Source organism: Stegodyphus dumicola, chromosome 9 (genome assembly GCF_044657685.1).
Source record: "Stegodyphus dumicola isolate Sdum_Otavi_A_Nest chromosome 9, ASM4465768v1".
Taxonomy (NCBI): domain Eukaryota; kingdom Metazoa; phylum Arthropoda; class Arachnida; order Araneae; family Eresidae; genus Stegodyphus; species Stegodyphus dumicola.
In genome coordinates, this window is record NC_140776.1 from 132,606,175 (window position 1) to 132,629,622 (window position 23,448).

The 23,448-nt window shown below is 33.6% G+C and overlaps 1 protein-coding gene and 1 long non-coding RNA gene across 2 annotated transcripts in view; one reads left to right on the forward strand and one right to left on the reverse strand.

Annotated features, from left to right (window-relative positions):
• Positions 1–23,448, forward strand: part of LOC118202951 (nose resistant to fluoxetine protein 6-like) — a 186,466-nt gene that overhangs the window by 62,797 nt on the left and 100,221 nt on the right. Inside the window, exons 2-3 of the mRNA XM_085824132.1 lie at positions 7,253–7,509; positions 11,436–11,550. Coding sequence (XP_085680258.1) covers positions 7,253–7,509; positions 11,436–11,550 — 372 coding nt within the window. The remainder of the gene's footprint in view (positions 1–7,252; positions 7,510–11,435; positions 11,551–23,448) is intronic.
• The window catches only part of LOC146995490 (uncharacterized), a 378,021-nt gene continuing 366,026 nt past the window's right edge, over positions 11,454–23,448 (reverse strand). Inside the window, exon 3 of the long non-coding RNA XR_015043097.1 lies at positions 11,454–11,590. This is a non-coding gene — a long non-coding RNA (uncharacterized LOC146995490). The remainder of the gene's footprint in view (positions 11,591–23,448) is intronic.

Genomic DNA, 23,448 nt, shown 5'->3' on the forward strand with positions numbered 1-23,448 from the left:
AACACTCAAAATATTAACTGAAGAAGAAAATAAACAATAACTTTCTTTTCTCTCTCTTCGCCTACAGAAGAGCGGTTGATCCACTAGGGTATTAGCTAATACGCGGAAAAGCCCTACCTTTGTAATTATCTGTAACGCAATGACTACGATGCACAAGTTTAGAACAGTCTTTTTCAAAGACAACATAAACTCGAACTGTAGAAATTAGAGTAGTGGAATGAACAAGATTGTAACAAATTTCTAAAAACTGATGTTCTAAAGGCGGATGAGAAAAGAAACAAAACTAAATAACAGCTAAAGTAGATAACTCATGCCTTAAAACTTATCCGTCTCATATTTTAAAACTAACATCAAAATAGTTCGCAAAATGCAAATCATAAAATTAGATCGTAATAATAATGTATATATATTCTATTGATTGCATTACTGGAATCTAAAAACTCAAATTTTAAATACAAAAAATAACATTGCACTGTTTTAAAAAAAATCCTGCCTTAAAATTTAGAATTAAATTTTAAATTGCTAACATCAAAACAAAGAATAACTGAATTAAACATTTTGGTATTTTCCCTTGTTTTCATATATTGAGTTTGTATTTTTGTGTGCTAACAGTTCGCTTCACTTAACGAATAAATAGATCAGAAGCGCAAAGTAAGCTTGTCAAAATTTTTTAACTTTTTTTACAACTCAAGCATTAACACTTTTTACGGGTGAAGATATCCGGAGCAAATCTTGATACCTTTATCGTCAGGATATCTTTATCAATTTATATCCAAATATAAATAGTATAGGGAATAAAAAAGACAATAGCAAAACTTAACAATCGTATAAACATAAACATTAATCAGTTCAATCCGTCCGCGTAGCACATATTTTTTCTTTTCGCGTTTTCTAACGCAAGATTATGGCAAAAGTCTTTAAGACAAGCTGAATTGCATTTTAATGACATACTGTGAACAAACAGAAAAACGTTTTTGCAACCACCTTTCCCACGAAACATCACAAAAATATCAGTTCATTTCAGTTGACGCTAAATGGGGAAAGCTGGTCTTCAACAGTGATTAACGAACAATAGTCATATCCATTTTTAACTGCTAGTTTTATTATTATAAAAACAGCATTTTTACATTTTTCATATTTCAATACATACACTGGGGACCAAAATTAAGGACGAAGTCAAAAAATTATCATATCAGCAGAAAAAAGAGGCAGAGCGGACAGAAAGACCAATCAGGAGATTAAGTAAGGTGATGTACGGTAGCACATGCGCAGATATGCAGGTAGACGTAATAGGGAGTGTCTGAGTAGTATAAAGCATGTTGTCGGTGTAAGATCAGTATTTCTGGCAAAGAGATTTCACGCCGTATAGAGTTAAAATCACACCGAGTTGCTGCCTCAGCGAGAAATGGCGAATAATCAATCTGTTAGACGACATCTGGATGCTTTTACCCGAGGTCGAATCATTGGGAAGTTGGAGGAAGGCCGCAGTGTGACAAGTGTGGCTGCAGAGTTCGGAATTGCTCACAGCATCGTTTCACGACTTTGAAGACAATTTCAAACTACAGGAACAGCTATCCGGGGGTTTAGTAGTGGTCGTCCACGAGGAACCACACCCTCAGATCACCGGTATATTGCCTTACAGGACAGAAGAAACAGGCGGCAGACAGCGGAAGAAATCGCTAGACACACGACACAGGCGACTGGACGACCGATATCGCGTTTTTACCGTGGCCAGAAGAGTGCACAGTGGTGGTCTGTTTGCACGACGCCCTGTACGGTGTGTACCTCTAAAGCCTGTCCATCGGAGAAGGCGTTCTCTGTGGTGCCGGGAACACCGGAATTGGAGAGACAATGAATGGGGACGAGTACTCTTTACAGATGAGAGCAGATTCAGTCTGAGTAGCGATTCTCATCGCATACTCATTTGGAGAGAGCGGGGAAGCCGCAATCATCCGTCGAACATCATTGAAAGGGACAGGTATGGAGGTGGCGGTGTTCTCGTTTCGGGAGGCATCATGCTTGGTAGTCGTACAGAATTTCACATCTTCGACGCAGGTTCAGTCAACGTTACCCGTTATTGTAACGAAGATTCTTCTTTTATATGTGCGTCTTTTTAGAGGCGCTATGGGTCCGCAGTTCCTTTTCATGGACGAAAATGCACCATGTCATCGCACAGTAGGTGCCGAAAAGCTCTTAGAGAGTGAGAATATTGAACGTATGGATTGGCCGGCACGATCTCCGGATCTCAATCGCATCGAGCATGTATGGAATTTTCTAGGCAGACGCTTGGCAGCTCGTACCTTACCACCAGTAACGATTCCGGAGCTTCGATTGGCGCTGCAAGACGAATGGGCTGCAATGCCTCAACAACTCATTGACACCCTCATTCTCAGCATGGGCAGACGCTGTGAAAGCTGCCTAGCAGTCAGGGGAGATCATATCCCCTATTAAAAACCGGATGTTTCTTGCTGGACACCCATCACAGGGATGTTTCGGCCTTCAGTCGCATTGCACTCCATGCTACTTTTTCAATAAAGCTTCTTTTTATCCCTCTGATTTCTCTTTAAGTAAGTGTTGCTTACATTACTCATGTCCATACGTATTGGGGATCTTACGGTATTAAATGTGTTGATTTGGAAAGCTTTTGTACTAAGTTATATTGAAAAAACCGTCTCGTCCTTAATTTTTGCACACCAGTGTAATTTAAATGCATAAATTTTGAGAAAGTATATATATATATGACATAATAAAAGCAAGGAAAAGACGGAGCACTGTTGATGCGTAGCTATCCTATATTGAAGAGGAAGTATTCTGATTGCGTCGTAAGCTAATATGTTGACTTCGTAAATAAAACTTGGCAGTCGAGGCGATTTTAATTCCATTTTTATTTCCAATTGACATTATGTGGCCACAGATATGTCAACATTCACATAGTCGCTTGGTGTATGTGCGAAATATTTTCCAAATACTCTCATTTCTGACTTACACCGGTCAATGTCGACATTCACCATTTTATAATAGTGAATGTTGAACATATAAGAATATTATATATTCTTCTCCGTAATTCAGTCGCGAAAAAACGCACTTGAGACTTAAAATAAGAATATAAGAACTTAAAACACACAGTACATTCAAAATGAGAAAGGAAAATAATAGAAGTTAAAAACTTACTAAATTATGTGATTCAAATCTTATTTATTATTGCAACAACTCAAAATGTTATGACACTTTGAATTGCATAAGAGGCCCTTGCTTTTACAACTGTATTTATTAGTACAACAGTTTCTTTTGCAATGACAGCGTGTACATATACTCATCTCTTTTCGACCTACACCCAAGCATATCTGTGATCGTCGACATACACCGGTGAGGGTCTGAATGTACAAGAATGTAATGCAATATTCGATTTTTCACCGACGTATTTGGTGAATGTTGACATTCTCCGGTGAAAGTCGACATTCTCCAATTTCGGTCTTTCACGGTAACATATATACCAGTAAAGAATAATAAACTGGAATTAAAGAAACTAATTATTAAAAGTATAAAAGAAAAGTGCATTAAGTCCATCCTTCATATGTTCGTACATGTCATAATGTCTTAATATTAAGCCTTTACAACTTATGCCCGTAAAGCACAGCTACTATATGTGAAATTATACAAATATACAAATATAACATTTTTAAAGAAGTAGGTAAATATGGTATTATTATATCCCTATTTTTAAATTTGTTAGCCAATATTTGCCCCAAAGCAGAAAAGCTTAAAATTTTACAAATTTTAAGATCTTTGTTTAGGAAAAAAAATTCTAAAAGAAAATACAGCAAAACAGGAAATTTAATATGTATAAGTGCTGAATTTAATATGATACTTTGTCTTGAAGGGACACTCCATTTCCCTGAGATTCAATGTCTTCACAGATGCAATGATTAATATTAGGAAATCCATGTTTAATTTAAAATTTTGCGATATACCAAAATATTTCACAAGTCCCTTTTTGCATGGAAAATTAACATTATCAATGTCTTATCCATTCAGCCACGTTCATTAAGGCCAATTGAATAATATGAACTATTAAACCATAATAGGCTAACCATCCAGTAGAATCGCTGAGCTCTGTTAATTCAGTTCGGGTTCCAATCTTCGTGAATGAATTTTCATATGAACCAATTTGCCTTAAAGAAATCCTCAACAAAGGCATCTCGCTCCTTAGACAGATAGCCCTTTTCCACTGCCTAACTTAAATAATTTGATCTTGGATAGGCTTTTGAGCTTCTTAGCATTTATCTAAGCATAACATGAGTGCGATATACTTTCAGAAAATCTTCTACAGAGTCACGTTTACCCCTAGGTACACAATTATGTGTTTTGCGAAAACTAAGCAAACAAACAAACACAGAAATCAGTTAGCCACTGATAAAACCTAAAACAACGTCTACTGGAAAAAGTAAAGAGTCATCATCTAATGAAAGAAAGTTTACTGAAATAAAATCGTTGAATATAAGATTATATGATTTCCATAGTAAAGCTATCATTAATGGAGGTCTACATGTTTGACCACAACTTGTTTTGCAAATGCATGCAAACATAAGTGTTATCATATCCGTCATAACATAAATCAACACAAACAAACTTGAATTATTTTGTAACCTGATTATAGGACATTGAGGGCTTCAATTAACCTTGAAGCTGCAGTATTAAGTTAGGTGCATAATTATGATTCAGAGCATAATTATGATATAACTTGCATAATAATTAATTACGAAATTGAAATTAATTTTTGAAATAGTAATGTAATATTTATTTTCCATATTTAGTAACAGACACTTAAAAGCTATGTAGAAAAACTACAAATAAAAACCTTTCACTAGATTAACAAGATGTGTTGAAAAAAACACAAAAATAATTCAGTAGCCGTAGCAAACAGAATTGTTTTTTTTTTACATCAGCAAATCGTGTTGAAAATGGAAACATATTACGACATGATTATTTTAACAAAAAAAGACATTAATTTAAATATTCAAATGATATAACTTTTAAAACCTTATTCTACTCAGTTTTTTAATTAAAGCCACATAGGCTTCAAGAAAGCAAAGAATGCAATTAGGAAAAAGTTTCGCTATAAAGGGAAAACTATTAGTAATACTATAGTTTTATAGCACAGCAATGTCGTTATGAAAGCCTTGTAGGATTACTCTCAGCTAATAAGTTGAAACATTTGATAAAAATTTAAAAAAAAAGTCTTAGCGATAACTTCTATTAATAAGCATACTATCTGGAATTAAATTAAAAGCGTCACATTCTGATTCATAAATTAAATTTTATCTCATTATAGCAAAATCATTCAGCTAAAATCTATTCATATACGGACAATACTAAATTACAAAATTTTACGTTCTTCTTTCATGCGTTATCATTACAAGATTTAGCGTGTATAAACACATAATTAAAGTGAACATAGTCCATAATCATAAAATAAAAGATAAGTTTTAATCGGCACTCCAACAGCTACCGAGGTATATGATACATCAATATGATATACTCTGTAACGAAGTAAACATTAAATAGCAGAAGTAATCTATTTTATTAATTGCAATACTGGTAAAAATGTTTTAAAAACTATCAGATTGATATATAACGAATTATATTAGTAAAATTATTAAATGCAAAAGAGAGGAATTATTTTATAAAGTTCATTTACTGCTTTTATGTTTCTCAATTTGTTATGCAATTACTCTTGCATCTTGAAAAATAAATTACATACATTATGTCCCAGATAATGCAGTATCCTGAGAATACCTCTCCGAATGCGTAGATAATAAATTAAAGATCTTATTCCTTCCTTAATAGGAATACTTGACTTCAAGCTTAGATAATATATCGTAATATAACGAATGTATTTTTATTTCTTTTTACCTAACTATAATAAGATCTTCATGAATGGGTAACATTGAAATGAGATCTCGAATATCGACAAATACAATTTGGCATTTTATTGACTAGAAAGATCACTTGTAAAAAAAATCATTTGAAAAAGAAGATATTAAGAATAGGAGAAGTCCTACTAATGACATTCTAAAAAATACTGAAGCTACAGCCTACTGAAAATTATTAAAGCAAAATATTAATACATAATTAATACAGAATGTCAAGGAAAAAGCCATTCAAAATAAAATTGACCGTATATTTGTTATACATACTTTTAGTTAACGTAATCATGTAAGCCGAAAGTAGATTTATATGATCACGTGAAGACGCAAGTCTTACCAGTTATAACTGTTCTCACGTGCATGAAACACGTGCTCATAAGATTATGCAAAAATGACAACTTACATACTACTGTTAGAACTACTATTTTATAGACTTACTACCGTTTATAGATGAGTTCTTATTTATAAACATGGAAAGCAAATCAATGAGCATAATTATGACAAATAATAATTAATTTAAATTTTATGTATCACCTAGAATATTTCGGTACCAATATTTAATAAAATTCTAAGAAATTAAGACTTCTGACAAGATTATTTAAAAATAATGCTTGCCATGCAAATATGAGTTTGAGAATTTGTGCACTGTTCAAAAGAAATTTTAAAAAATTTAATACTGTTATTTAATTAAAACTTTATATCAGTACCTTATAACAAATGCGGTTAGCCAAACACTACCACAAAACGCTTGGTTTTGTGAAAAAATAAGTGATCCAACTTGCACACAAAACGCTTGGTTTTGTGAAAAAATAAGTGATCCAACTTGCATTAGTGGCGTACTCTTTGAATACTTATTCGAAAATGGCAAAGCAGACGAGGTCTATTTGCTAAGGGAAGAAGGGTTTCGTGAAGGCTTTCTAATGCAAACTTGCTTTTATTCACATTACTGTAGAAACAACCACGAAAATAGCCTACCTATTCACCTGGATTTGAACCCGGGAGGCAAAAGAACTTAGAATGCAATTTACAAAGCAATGTCTTATTTAAGTTCGGCTTATTGTAAGTTTTGCCAAAGCAGATTCAAGTGACTCTAAGAACTAGGCAAAAATAATTCGGAGACTGCCAGCTGTTGCTGCAGAAATTTCTCCTTTAACTTTAGGAAATTTGTTGCTATATACCTTAACTAATTTACATCCTAAATGGAGTCGACGAAAGCAGAAATGACATTAAAGATAATAAGAGTTAATAAACATCAAAGCTCTACATATTAATGCATTCGGTTTTATTTTATGCTAAAAAAACTTATTTCTTTATCTTCTTTTCAGTGGTTGATGCAACAGGCAAGCCGCCAAGTGGTGTCTTTCAAGGTACGAGTATGTCGCTTGGTGATTTCGATGAGTGTGTTGATGTCACGGTTGGCAGAAGAAATAAATCCACTTTAGTTATTGAAGAAGAGTTCTTCCATGGTAAATACTGCACAGTAGAATGTAAGCTTCCCAAAGGGATCACCGATGCCATCGATGAGTACGAGAACGCCCCTGCTATGAATCGATCTCGAACAAAAATAGCTAAGTCAAAAACGGTAAGCTGGAAAGAATTAAAGTACCATAACTATGGTTTGATACTCTTAACGTAAACAAACTTCATTACATCAAGAATAACCATTTTGTTTTTTTAATGCTTGCATATAATGTACAGCGGTGTATGTAATTATTTAACGTTTCTGTATAAAGTCTCATATTCATAAAAATATCACTATAGTCAAAAATATGAAGTGAGAATAGGGAAACAAAATTATCCAAATAGGTACCTTTGATTATACAGCGATTCAAATATGTTATTTTGATTTGCAATCATTACTCATTTTGATGACCTTAATTGCAAATTTTATAGAAAAAGGAAGAAATTGAAGTGTCTGACACATTTGGTCCGTAAAGCAAATTAACGAAAAGGCCTTTGCGTTTTGTTTCTGTGACGTATCTCACTTTTCAGACCAATTAGCACAAGTTCTTAGCGTAAGCTTTGAGCGCCATAGAGGCGAGAGTACGACTTTGCCTAGCTCCATGCTAACTTGGAAGAAGAATCTCGGGCAATGATTCCGAGGGTCTCTCTTATTCTGCCACAAAACCACTTGTGAGGACTTTGGCTTACAATGCATTTTGAGTGCCTTCCATGCTGTACAAGCCCTGTAAGAAATTTTATGTGGAAATATATTTTAATCGCCAAAGAGGGCGTAAATATTCATGATGTATACTTCATGTTCTTGGATCTGGCAGCGCCAGTTGAATGCGTGTTAGACGTGAATAAAGTTGGAAGTTTTAAAACCTGATTCGTAATGTTCATTTACCTTGATGTTATGTGTGATTTGAATTAGTGTTTCTTGAACCAGGATAACTTGAAATTCTTGACGGTTAATATAATATTTTATAAGCCCTATATCTTTACAAACATCCTTGCTTTCTCCGGGGTTCAAATCTGAGAGCAACGAATGGTACGAGTACAGCAGTTAGGGCACTAACCACTACACCGATCACGCAGCGAATATGTGTTTAAACGATACCTTAAGAATAAATCATTTAATTTAATTTAATTTATTTCAGAATTCTAAATTATTCATAGCGTATATCTGCAAAAATAAAGATTGTGTCAATTGAAGGAGTGCTTAAAACTAAGTTACGATAACTAATTGCTACTAATGTGAAATTCTAATGAAACATAATTAGAACATAACAGTTATGCAGTTGTTAAAGTTATGCACTTTGCTATACAGACTTGGCGTTTTCAGTAAACTTTGCTGTCTTTACATTTATGCATTGTAGGATTATGTTAATTTTATTAACAGTTAAATTTTGAGTTAAAGTTCCTTTTCTGTCGATTCTTAACTTCAACTTACTACTTCCGGCCAGAACGTAGTTTTAGAATCACGCCTGAATAATGAGGAAGAGCGGTATTTAACCGTGAAGTTCTTCGGTCTTAGGGAGACAGATACCAGGTATTATGGTTGCACGCGTTCGCCTTTTTAGGCTACTCTCTCGTAAGCTATTATCACGCTCGGCCGTACTTTAGGCCCTTGATAGCTTCACAGTCTATTAACGTTAAGGGGTACCCTCGGATAGAATCTTGATAGCTTCGGCTATACCTCTTTAGTTTAGATTAGTTTAGTATTATTCTTAGTCTCTTAAGTTCAAAGCCCAAGTGTCAGCTTTATTGTACACTCGAAGACGGAGTTTCGTTAAACTTTAGTTGGAATAATAAAGGGCTAGTTTACTCTTCTATCTTGTTATTTCCTGTCACACGATCTCAAGAGATTATTCTGTTATCAGTTCTTAAGATTCTTCACTTCCAACAGTAACTTAGGATTACAAAATGAGGAACTGTACAGCATTATGACTTCATATTATGTTTTAAAGATTTATATTAATCGCTGGTATGTAGTGTATTTTAAACTGAGAAATAAGGCATAGAAACTACATTTTATGAGAGATTGATTTAATAAAGTAACATAATAAAATTCTAACGATTGTCTGGTATTCGCTTTACAAGATTAAAATAGAATTAGATTTTTTATAGAGAAGAAGATAACAACATAGTATATAATTTATCTATGTTGTTATCTGTTTCGTCTATAACATAAGATTTATATCTCTAACATAATTTATTTTATCTTGTTTGGGATTTAACCGTTTGCATAAGCATTTTTCCTGTACTCTTGCATTTGAAAACATTTCGCCCTTGTGATTGCCTTCATTTTTTTTTTTTTTTTTTTTTTTTTTTTTTTTTTTTTTTTAGTTTACATTGTTTAAAATGGACGTTCACAAGTACAATGAACTGTTATTTGCTGTCTTAGAGGAAAATAACAACCAGTCAAAAATTTAGATGCATATCTCGCAAGACAAAAGGAAGTTCATGTATGTGTATAGTATGAGAGTTTTACAGAAAAAGAAGAGTTACTTGATAATGAGGCTTAATTTTGATAATACATTGCATTTCATAAATCAGCATAATTTCTTAAAGTTAACTGGAGTTAATATAAAGTCATTTCAATTGCATGTTGTTTGAAATTTAGAACTTCTAGAAAATTAAATTCTAGAGCAAAATTGTCATATTAGAATACGCAATCAAAATCAAAATTCTAAACTTTTGTAACACTAATGTATAAAATTTGAGTAATGGATGTAGACAGATCATACTGAAGATTGTATAGGTATACAATGATAATATAATACTAGCTTTGCTATTTATGCTAAATATTTTCTCGATAATTCTAGAGTAAAATTTTCATATTAGAATATGTATTTCTGTTGAACAAAATTCAACTCTTATGGCATTAATACATAGAATTTGAGTAATGGATGTAGACAGATCATAGGGAAGATTTTATAGATATACAATGATAATACCAGCTTTGCTATTTATGCCAAATATTTTCTCGATAAAATTTAAGCTTTTATTACTTATTCTCTGATTACTTAATTATTTGCATTTTCATGATTAAATCCATGAAAAATATTTAATTTGTATTAGTTCAGTTCATGTTTTATAAAATTAGCAAGATTTTACAAAATTGTTTGAAAATGATAAATATTCTTCTAGTTTTGTTTCATTATTACAAATGAATACGTCATATCAAATACTAATATATTTCGGACAAAATTCGATACAGCATAGAGAGTTATATTTTAGAAGGATAAAGGAAGTCTTTTCTCTAGGAGTACACACGTAATGCAAGAAGAAAAATCCTACGAAATGTTATACCATTTGTCGTTAACCAAACAGAAAGTGAAATTTTCTAATTTCTGTATCAGACGACAGTTTAATGAATGCAGTCACAATAACTTGATTATTGTTATTACTATTTCAACATTATCAGCATTCTTTTCTGCAAAATGGAAAAAAAGTATACAAACTCTTCAGGTATTTGAATTCCTCATTTCATTCCTTCCTTTATCTAAATTATCATTTTATTAACTAAGTATTCTGTTCTTGATTTTAATTATAGCAAAAGATACGACTCTTCTTTCCAGTGCAGTATATTATCCAAATATCCAGGTAGATATTAAAATTTCATACAAAAGATGAAAATGAGTTATAAAATGAAATTCACAGTAAGAAGTTTTTATTCTACACCTACCTTTGTGACTATGCATTCAATTTCTTTTCATAAAAATCATTCAAGAAATATTGCTCCCTTTATGAATTTCATTTTCTTGCATTCTTTCACAGCCATAAAAATATGCCTATTTTTGTAAGTATATGCTACGTCTTACTATATAGAGGTTTTTAGCAAGTAATTTAACTTTATTTTTTTAATCTCCTTTAAAGTAACTTCTGCACATAGCAACTTAATTTTAAATGCTGATTCTTTAGTAATGTTTAACTTTTCATAAATGTACGTAAATAACTATATTAACAATTAAAAAAATGCTAATCAATGCATTGATATAGGAATTAGAAATAATGCATATTTAAAATTAAATACAATAGCTAATTATAGAAATTTATTTACAGTTTCTTAATATGCTTTTAAAATATGGGCAATATCTGAAGATTGCAGCTTTCCGCTTCGGTGTTTGCATTCCTTCTACTTGCGATGTGGAAGATCTGTCTAGTATTGTTGCAACCAGTAAGTATTTTTCCAGCTTTTATTATCTTTCCTTCTACCCCTAAAAATAATAATAAATATTCATAATGCTCTCAAGGGTAATGTTGTTATGAAAGCAGCTTAAAAGAATCATATTTAAGTGTGATTGCATTATTAAATGCAAATCAAGACGGTTAATAGTTAAGCCGATCTCTAATTAAAATGCTTTCAAAAGTATTTCTCACCCATAGCTCTCCTGCAGATGATGCTGGTATTTAAAATCATCAATTAAGAATTTTAACAAAATTCAAACAGTTCTTATACAGTCTAAAAAATAATTAGCAAATATGTGGTATTATACCTGCAGAAAGTAAACTTGCTTCTTCATAGGCATCTAAATTTATGCTGGAAATGTAAAAAGCAAAATTTTGAGTTTTTTTTACTTTTCTTCCATTAAAACGGATTTCAGCACCATAATGTGAAAAAGGTGTAAAGCAATTTGAAATCTAAATTTAGGAGACATTAAAATAATATTAACATTTATTTTGTAGACATTTTCTAAGTTTTGTGGAGAACATAGGCTCAAACAAAATTATTCTGCAGTATGATATGATCGCTTATGCAGTAAAATAAAAGCAAAATGAGAGAATATAATAATAAAGAAGCAGCGTTTGAGGGAAAAATAGCAATTATCGCAAAGCTAACTATGCAATATAAAAGGTGAAAAACAAATATTGGGTAATAAAGTTTTTCAAAATTCCACGGACAAGCAAAATTAGAACTCGAGTCATATAATGCTGACAAAGATTTTAGACATTTTTAGCGAAACTCAAATTAAAAGAGTTACAAGGTATTTCCTTCCTCCTTTAACCGTGCTTGCGTGAGGTAAATAGAAGCACGCTGGACCGGATTCGAGAGGTCCGGAGTTCGAATCACGGCTAACGCACTGCAGATTTCTTTAGTTTTGCTGACAGCGAAAAAATTCTAAATGACTCTACAAGGGGCTCCCGAACTAAAATTGGGGGCCAATAATTCGTCGCCACCAGGATCTGACGATCCCCAAACTCCGTTTAAAAGGCAGCGGCTCTCAATCTTTTGAATAACGCGTAGCATCCAACAAAAATTGAAAACCTTTAGTACCACCACTACAAAGTACTACTACCACCACCACTGTTGAAGAAAGCTCAGATCGCATAAATTTACGAGTGTTAGAAAAAAAACTCAATCAGGGTATTGGGGTTTTAGTTTTTGATTTAATAGTTAAAAATATTTCGCTGCTTTGCGTACCACCTAGTTTTCTCTTGCGTACCACCGGTTGAGAAGCCCTGGTGTAAGGCATTTTCTCCCTTCTTTCAGCATGTCTTCGTGGTGTAACTAAAAGCACTCTTGACGCATCTTCGGAAGGTCTGCAATTCGAATTCTGGAGACGGCATTGCACATTTTTCATGTTCCTGCATCGATATAACCTAATGACTCTACAGAGTGATTAACATAATAAGACTGCTTAGTTATGGAAGGTTTACTTCTCATTGTCTGACTCAAGGTTGTATCCTTTAATTCAAATTTCTAATATTGTCTTAGATAGACCGTGTATGATAAATCATATTGAAAAGTAATGCTACAGATTTCTCAAAACCTAAAATCTGAAATAAGGTCTAATCCTCTAAGCAATGAATTGTATTAAGTTATATGAGAGAAAATCATTCGGGCGTAGAATTTGTGAAGAAGAGGACTACTTTAACATTAATGTTAAAGAAATAGGGAATGACAGTAAAAATACTGAGATTATTTATACAAAAAGTATGTTGTTTATAATGGTAGTCATGAAAATTAACTGTTTTTGTTAATAGCCAATAAACATAGAAAAATCTCTCTCATATCCTCAGCTATCAAATCAGGATATTTCTGAGGAAGATGAGATAATATATAATAAAATTCAGATCCTAAACACGCTATGTTATATGAACGTTTATGTGCACTAACGACGTTATGAAGCATATTTTCATATTAAAAAAAATAGTATTGTATTTTCATTCCATTTTATTCTTCGATTAGTTATAAAAGTACAATGGATTTTCCGCACGTACAGCTTTCAAAATATGTTCTCTATGCTTAATAAAATAACTTGTTCAGTCTTTAATAATCCTATTATCATTATTATAGAATTTAGTTCTTGGAAGATAATGGCATTTCATAAGAGGGTAGTAACTTATATTGACCAAATCAAAAGCTTCAAAATTTCGTAAAGAACGTCAATTTTGTTTTACAGAATGAGAAATATAAAAGTCTTTCATTACTAATCACTGTTGGTTCTTTTATGAATCTTTTAAATTTAATTCCTCTAAATTTATCTAAGTTGTTTGTTTGGTGAGTTACATTTCCTTGAGGCCTCCTGTATTTATAAAAATCTCTAAAGTTGATATTTACAGTTGATATTTATTTTTATTACTTGATATTTACAGACACCATCTAGGTTTTTCTAAATATCTTAAATACTGTATTTAAAAATGTTTTATTTTTTGATTGATAGGTTTTTTACTTCCTTGTAACTGTAAGAGAGTACTGTAATAGAGAAACATTTCATATCATACATTTATTTTTATATCTTGATATCTGTACGTACGGACAGAATAAAGGATTCTTTTATCCAAAACGGATTGTAAAATGAATTTAAAATTGGTTCAGAAAGAAATTTTTTCGTTACATTTGTACGTATGTACGTACATACGTATGTATGTATCTCGCATAACTCACAAATGATTAGTCGTAGAACGTTAAAATTGTGTATGTGGGCTTTCTATAAAACTCTGGCAGACCTCAGTACTGACGCACAACCAATTTATAATATTATTTTCATCAATTAAATGCATGATTATAATTTAATGAATTTTTGTGCAATTATTAGATTATGATTCTATTGTAATAAAATTACACGAATGCATTAATAAAGTTCTTTTAGAATAAACTATTTTTTAAAACGTCATAAACTGATAGAACTAGTTTTCGGAAATTTATGACAATTCTAAATCATATTCTAAATGTAGCGAGAAAGAAAAAGAAAAAAGAATATAAGCTTATAAGAAGCGGTAATAAAGTGTTCTTATGTTAGATATTAAAAATACGCTCTTGATTAAGAACATATTTTTCAAATGGCAACTTTATTATAAAATGATTGCAAACGCATTTAAAGGAAAACTTTGACGAAAGTTTAGTTCAACTGTCTGCTTATGCATTCCCTAAGTACTCTTTCAAGGTAATCTACAAATCATTATGCAAATCTGATTTTCTTCGGCGATATGATTTGTTGCTAAGAACAACTGCTGGCTCTAATTAATAAAGTTTTGTAATTATTTGGATAATATTATTTATTTTCTCATTACATTAACATTTCCAAAAAATGCGTATATTTTATACGCTTTAAACAAACCTTGAGAAGATAAAAAAGCAAATTTCTTTTTTACCATTTCTCTTGGAGTTAACCGCAACGTTTTGTAATGCAGGTAATTCCATTTCTTGTACCGAAAATTGTCCGTATAAAACTGAGCTATTATTAACGTTATTACTGTCAAAATGTAGCAATTTAATTACCAATAAAAGAATCACATTAAAGCATAAGATAAAAACAGTTGTGTAAGTTTGTATGATAATTTCGTAATAAGAAAGCGAAAAGAATATTAAAAAATAGCCTTGATAGAAACGGTTAAATGTCTCAAAGTAGTGAGGAAGTCTTATAGCATGCTTAATCTAAACATGTAGTGCTTATACTATAAAATAATCCAGGGAAAGAAAACTGGAATGAATTTGTTAACTACAGCAAATCACACTAAACTATATGCCTGAAGGATGAGGAGTTTGAGAGGACCTTCCAAAAGAAACTGGAGATTCTTTTCGTTGCGAATGGAAAACACCCTCCATTCGTCCGCTCATCACGAATTGAATGCGGAGAAAATTACCAGTGTCCATGCTATACCGATAAGCGGACCGAGAAATGTTACGTTATTTGAATATGGCAACGCATACGATTGCTTAAGGAAAATGACATGCCTTGGTAACAGACTATATTGGGTAAACTGCCTCATAATCACGTTGCACATAAAGAAAACTACAAAAAACATTCTTGGACACACTCCTTTCAAAACTAGGTTCGAACCTAGGTTGAACTATCGGTATTCAGCGGTCTTAACCACTTGGATATTCATAAAGCTTGAGAAGGAACAAGAAAACTGCTCTAGAACCACTTAATTGAACTATTTAGGTCAGAGACATCACGAAACTCTCTTTCAGCTAAACTAAATTCAATCCTCCTCTGCCATAAAATAGACAAATAATTGTACTTAAATTATTTTCATTAATACTGTTATAATGATTTTCATGACCTTTTTCAAAAAAATTAAACTTCAAATTTTCTTCAGTACTTCATTTTCAGTTAAATTACTCAAAGGAGATACTATTATATTAATTTAGTTACAAAAGTTACAGTTAAAATTTACCGATTTTCCTGTTAAAATATTAAACTAATTTCTCATTTACAAAGCTCTACACATTGTATACTGATTTTTAATAATAATGTTATTTAAATGCTTAAAACTTTTAAAATGTGAATCATGTGAAAATCACGAAATAATAATAATAAACTGTCCTACTATCTTACAAATAGTATAATTTTTACAACAGAATTTATGTTTTCTAGAACTGTCAACATTAGTGGTAACTGATTTTTTATTACTTATAAGGAACACAATACTATACAAAGAGTACAAAATAATAGTAATAACACATCATCCCACAAACAGCACAAGTTTTCATATTTAAGAAATTTTCTTCTGAATTTTTGTCAACAACAGTAATAAAGAATAGGCAAATTTTATCATGGAATGACAAAAACTCACTAGGAATGTATTTAAAAATATTTTGCTATAATTTAATATTTTCGTATCTTTAATTCTGCTTCATTTTTATGCTTTACTCTCTCAGGGAACAATTTAATGCAGAGCAAATTTAAGCTGATATAAATTATCAAAGAAAGTTTAGACACTTAAAAATAATTTTCTAGACAATTAATTAACAGTCTAATTATTTAGGATACAGTATTGCTATCACTCGTTGACTTTCTTAACATAAAGTATTTATCTCTAAGAAACAATTCACTGCTCAGTTGATGATTACCAGGTCTAACTACCATTAAAGTTCGCAAAGCCTAGGCCTGAAGTTTCATGAATTAAGAGCAACGACACAAACCAAAGCTTTCTGTCAGTGAAGATTTTTACCCATGAAATATGAGAATGGGGACTGAGGAATCTCGAAAAATTACGTTGCTAAGACTCTGATATTGCCTTAATCGGATATTGAAGATCGATAAGTTTCAAATTCAATATATCAAATGGGAAAAATGACACACATTTGTAAAAGTACAAAAAAAAAAAAAAAAAAAAAAAAAAGAATAAAAAACACAAACAACTCTTGTGAAGCTGAGAAAATGGAAACGAATGATGTGTTAAATAAAAGTGAAATGCAAGAGCTACGAAGAAAAAACACAAACAGCTAATTTGAAGCTGACAAAGGGAGAGAAAATGGTACACCAAGTACAGTTGAGTGCAAAAATACATTAATTTATTATTACTTTTCTGGGGATAGGTTTTTGAGCTCATTAATTGTTTTTTCGTAGTTTCAGTTAAGTTGTACGGAACTTATCTACATTTTTTAAATCGTATAGACAGTCGTATAGACAGTCGTATAAACTTATAGCTCCGTCCTAAATTGTTCCAGGAAAGAAAGAGCAACCCAAGAGAAGGTTTAAAAGTTTTAAAAGTTTTAATAAGATCTAATAAAATGGTTTAAACAAACCTTTTTATTAGATCTTTAGTTTAACGATTTACGAAGCCCGTGTAGTATTAGAAGGCTTTGCTGCTTGCAAGATAAATAGAACACAAATGTTAAAGTATAACGTAAGTACACTAGAATATGAAATTCTCAAGATAAATTCCGCCATTTTGGCTCTGTCATTCGATTCACATGAGCAAATGCGTACTGCAGTAGCTGAAGCCGATTCAAGTAAGTACAGAAGCTGGGCGAAACAGTATTGAAACTGTCCTCTGTTGCTGGTAGAAGCTCTCTGCTAAATTCAAAACTTCTGTCCTTGTATACATTATACAGAAACGGTCCTCTGTTGCTTCTAGAAGCTCTCTGCTAAATTCAAAACAACTGCCCTTGCATACATTATATTGAAATGGTCCTCTGTTGCTGCTAGAAGCTCTCTGCTCAATTCAAAACTTCTGCCCTTGTATACATTATATTGAAACTGTCCTCTGTTGCTGCTAGAAGCTCTCTGCTAAATTCAAAACTTCTGTCCTTGTATACATTATACAGAAACGGTCCTCTGTTGCTTCTAGAAACTCTCTGCTAAATTCAAAACAACTGCCCTTGCATACATTATATTGAAATGGTCCTCTGCTGCTGCTAGAAGCTCTCTGCTCAATTCAAAACTTCTGCCCTTGTATACATTATATTGAAACTGTCCTCTGTTGCTGCTAGAAGCTCTCTGCTAAATTCAAAACAACTGCCCTTGCATACATTATATTGAAATGGTCCTCTGTTGCTGCTAGAAGCTCTCTGCTCAATTCAAAACTTCTGCCCTTGTATACATTATATTTAAACTGTCCTCTGTTGCTGCTAGAAGCTCTCTGCTAAATTCAAAACTTCTGTCCTTGTATACATTATACAGAAACGGTCCTCTGTTGCTTCTAGAAGCTCTCTGCTAAATTCAAAACAACTGCCCTTGCATACATTATATTGAAATGGTCCTCTGTTGCTGCTAGAAGCTCTCTGCTCAATTCAAAACTTCTGCCCTTGTATACATTATATTGAAACTGTCCTCTGTTGCTGCTAGAAGCTCTCTGCTAAATTCAAAACTTCTGTCCTTGTATACATTATACAGAAACGGTCCTCTGTTGCTTCTAGAAGCTCTCTGCTAAATTCAAAACAACTGCCCTTGCATACATTATATTGAAATGGTCCTCTGTTGCTGCTAGAAGCTCTCTGCTCAATTCAAAACTTCTGCCCTTGTATACATTATATTGAAACTGTCCTCTGTTGCTGCTAGAAGCTCTCTGCTAAATTCAAAACTTCTGTCCTTGTATACATTATACAGAAACGGTCCTCTGTTGCTTCTAGAAGCTCTCTGCTAAATTCAAAACAACTGCCCTTGCATACATTATATTGAAATGGTCGTCTGTTGCTGCTAGAAGCTCTCTGCTCAATTCAAAACTTCTGCCCTTGTATACATTATATTGAAACTGTCCTCTGTTGCTGCTAGAAGCTCTCTGCTAAATTCAAAACTTCTGTCCTTGTATACATTATACAGAAACGGTCCTCTGTTGCTTCTAGAAGCTCTCTGCTAAATTCAAAACAACTGCCCTTGCATACATTATATTGAAATGGTCCTCTGTTGCTGCTAGAAGCTCTCTGCTCAATTCAAAACTTCTGCCCTTGTATACATTATATTGAAACTGTCCTCTGTTGCTGCTACAAGCTCTCTGCTAAATTCAAAACTTCTGTCCTTGTATACATTATACAGAAACGGTCCTCTGTTGCTTCTAGAAGCTCTCTGCTAAATTCAAAACAACTGCCCTTGCATACATTATATTGAAATGGTCCTCTGTTGCTGCTAGAAGCTCTCTGCTCAATTCAAAACTTCTGCCCTTGTATACATTATATTGAAACTGTCCTCTGTTGCTGCTAGAAGCTCTCTGCTAAATTCAAAACTTCTGTCCTTGTATACATTATACAGAAACGGTCCTCTGTTGCTTCTAGAAGCTCTCTGCTAAATTCAAAACAACTGCCCTTGCATACATTATATTGAAATGGTCCTCTGTTGCTGCTAGAAGCTCTCTGCTCAATTCAAAACTTCTGCCCTTGTATACATTATATTGAAACTGTCCTCTGTTGCTGCTAGAAGCTCTCTTCTAAATTCAAAACTTCTGTCCTTGTATACATTATACAGAAACGGTCCTCTGTTGCTTCTAGAAGCTCTCTGCTAAATTCAAAACAACTGCCCTTGCATACATTATATTGAAATGGTCCTCTGTTGCTGCTAGAAGCTCTCTGCTCAATTCAAAACTTCTGCCCTTGTATACATTATATTGAAACTGTCCTCTGTTGCTGCTAGAAGCTCTCTGCTAAATTCAAAACTTCTGTCCTTGTATACATTATACAGAAACGGTCCTCTGTTGCTTCTAGAAGCTCTCTGCTAAATTCAAAACAACTGCCCTTGCATACATTATATTGAAATGGTCCTCTGTTGCTGCTAGAAGCTCTCTGCTCAATTCAAAACTTCTGCCCTTGTATACATTATATTGAAACTGTCCTCTGTTGCTGCTAGAAGCTCTCTGCTAAATTCAAAACTTCTGTCCTTGTATACATTATACAGAAACGGTCCTCTGTTGCTTCTAGAAGCTCTCTGCTAAATTCAAAACAACTGCCCTTGCATACATTATATTGAAATGGTCCTCTGTTGCTGCTAGAAGCTCTCTGCTCAATTCAAAACTTCTGCCCTTGTATACATTATATTGAAACTGTCCTCTGTTGCTGCTAGAAGCTCTCTGCTAAATTCAAAACTTCTGTCCTTGTATACATTATACAGAAACGGTCCTCTGTTGCTTCTAGAAGCTCTCTGCTAAACTTAAAACAACTGCCCTTGCATGCATTATATTGAAATGGTCCTCTGTTGCTGCTAGAAGCTCTCTGCTCAATTCAAAACTTCTGCCCTTGTATACATTATATTGAAACTGTCCTCTGTTGCTGCTAGAAGCTCTCTGCTAAATTCAAAACTTCTGTCCTTGTATACATTATACAGAAACGGTCCTCTGTTGCTTCTAGAAGCTCTCTGCTAAATTCAAAACAACTGCCCTTGCATACATTATATTGAAATGGTCCTCTGTTGCTGCTAGAAGCTCTCTGCTCAATTCAAAACTTCTGCCCTTGTATACATTATATTGAAACTGTCCTCTGTTGCTGCTAGAAGCTCTCTGCTAAATTCAAAACTTCTGTCCTTGTATACATTATACAGAAACGGTCCTCTGTTGCTTCTAGAAGCTCTCTGCTAAATTCAAAACAACTGCCCTTGCATACATTATATTGAAATGGTCCTCTGTTGCTGCTAGAAGCTCTCTGCTCAATTCAAAACTTCTGCCCTTGTATACATTATATTGAAACTGTCCTCTGTTGCTGCTAGAAGCTCTCTGCTAAATTCAAAACTTCTGTCCTTGTATACATTATACAGAAACGGTCCTCTGTTGCTTCTAGAAGCTCTCTGCTAAACTTAAAACAACTGCCCTTGCATACATTATATTGAAATGGTCCTCTGTTGCTGCTAGAAGCTCTCTGCTCAATTCAAAACTTCTGCCCTTGTATACATTATATTGAAACTGTCCTCTGTTGCTGCTAGAAGCTCTCTGCTAAATTCAAAACTTCTGTCCTTGTATACATTATACAGAAACGGTCCTCTGTTGCTTCTAGAAGCTCTCTGCTAAATTCAAAACAACTGCCCTTGCATACATTATATTGAAATGGTCCTCTGTTGCTGCTAGAAGCTCTCTGCTCAATTCAAAACTTCTGCCCTTGTATACATTATATTGAAACTGTCCTCTGTTGCTGCTAGAAGCTCTCTGCTAAATTCAAAACTTCTGTCCTTGTATACATTATACAGAAACGGTCCTCTGTTGCTTCTAGAAGCTCTCTGCTAAATTCAAAACAACTGCCCTTGCATACATTATATTGAAATGGTCCTCTGTTGCTGCTAGAAGCTCTCTGCTCAATTCAAAACTTCTGCCCTTGTATACATTATATTGAAACTGTCCTCTGTTGCTGCTAGAAGCTCTCTGCTAAATTCAAAACTTCTGTCCTTGTATACATTATACAGAAACGGTCCTCTGTTGCTTCTAGAAGCTCTCTGCTAAATTCAAAACAACTGCCCTTGCATACATTATATTGAAATGGTCCTCTGTTGCTGCTAGAAGCTCTCTGCTCAATTCAAAACTTCTGCCCTTGTATACATTATATTGAAACTGTCCTCTGTTGCTGCTAGAAGCTCTCTGCTAAATTCAAAACTTCTGTCCTTGTATACATTATACAGAAACGGTCCTCTGTTGCTTCTAGAAGCTCTCTGCTAAATTCAAAACAACTGCCCTTGCATACATTATATTGAAATGGTCCTCTGTTGCTGCTAGAAGCTCTCTGCTCAATTCAAAACTTCTGCCCTTGTATACATTATATTGAAACTGTCCTCTGTTGCTGCTAGAAGCTCTCTGCTAAATTCAAAACTTCTGTCCTTGTATACATTATACAGAAACGGTCCTCTGTTGCTTCTAGAAGCTCTCTGCTAAATTCAAAACAACTGCCCTTGCATACATTATATTGAAATGGTCCTCTGTTGCTGCTAGAAGCTCTCTGCTCAATTCAAAACTTCTGCCCTTGTATACATTATATTGAAACTGTCCTCTGTTGCTGCTAGAAGCTCTCTGCTAAATTCAAAACTTCTGTCCTTGTATACATTATACAGAAACGGTCCTCTGTTGCTTCTAGAAGCTCTCTGCTAAATTCAAAACAACTGCCCTTGCATACATTATATTGAAATGGTCCTCTGTTGCTGCTAGAAGCTCTCTGCTCAATTCAAAACTTCTGCCCTTGTATACATTATATTGAAACTGTCCTCTGTTGCTGCTAGAAGCTCTCTGCTAAATTCAAAACTTCTGTCCTTGTATACATTATACAGAAACGGTCCTCTGTTGCTTCTAGAAGCTCTCTGCTAAATTCAAAACAACTGCCCTTGCATACATTATATTGAAATGGTCCTCTGTTGCTGCTAGAAGCTCTCTGCTCAATTCAAAACTTCTGCCCTTGTATACATTATATTGAAACTGTCCTCTGTTGCTGCTAGAAGCTCTCTGCTAAATTCAAAACTTCTGTCCTTGTATACATTATACAGAAACGGTCCTCTGTTGCTTCTAGAAGCTCTCTGCTAAATTCAAAACAACTGCCCTTGCATACATTATATTGAAATGGTCCTCTGTTGCTGCTAGAAGCTCTCTGCTCAATTCAAAACTTCTGCCCTTGTATACATTATATTGAAACTGTCCTCTGTTGCTGCTAGAAGCTCTCTGCTAAATTCAAAACTTCTGTCCTTGTATACATTATACAGAAACGGTCCTCTGTTGCTTCTAGAAGCTCTCTGCTAAATTCAAAACAACTGCCCTTGCATACATTATATTGAAATGGTCCTCTGTTGCTGCTAGAAGCTCTCTGCTCAATTCAAAACTTCTGCCCTTGTATACATTATATTGAAACTGTCCTCTGTTGCTGCTAGAAGCTCTCTGCTAAATTCAAAACTTCTGTCCTTGTATACATTATACAGAAACGGTCCTCTGTTGCTTCTAGAAGCTCTCTGCTAAATTCAAAACAACTGCCCTTGCATACATTATATTGAAATGGTCCTCTGTTGCTGCTAGAAGCTCTCTGCTCAATTCAAAACTTCTGCCCTTGTATACATTATATTGAAACTGTCCTCTGTTGCTGCTAGAAGCTCTCTGCTAAATTCAAAACTTCTGTCCTTGTATACATTATACAGAAACGGTCCTCTGTTGCTTCTAGAAGCTCTCTGCTAAATTCAAAACAACTGCCCTTGCATACATTATATTGAAATGGTCCTCTGTTGCTGCTAGAAGCTCTCTGCTCAATTCAAAACTTCTGCCCTTGTATACATTATATTGAAACTGTCCTCTGTTGCTGCTAGAAGCTCTCTGCTAAATTCAAAACTTCTGTCCTTGTATACATTATACAGAAACGGTCCTCTGTTGCTTCTAGAAGCTCTCTGCTAAATTCAAAACAACTGCCCTTGCATACATTATATTGAAATGGTCCTCTGTTGCTGCTAGAAGCTCTCTGCTC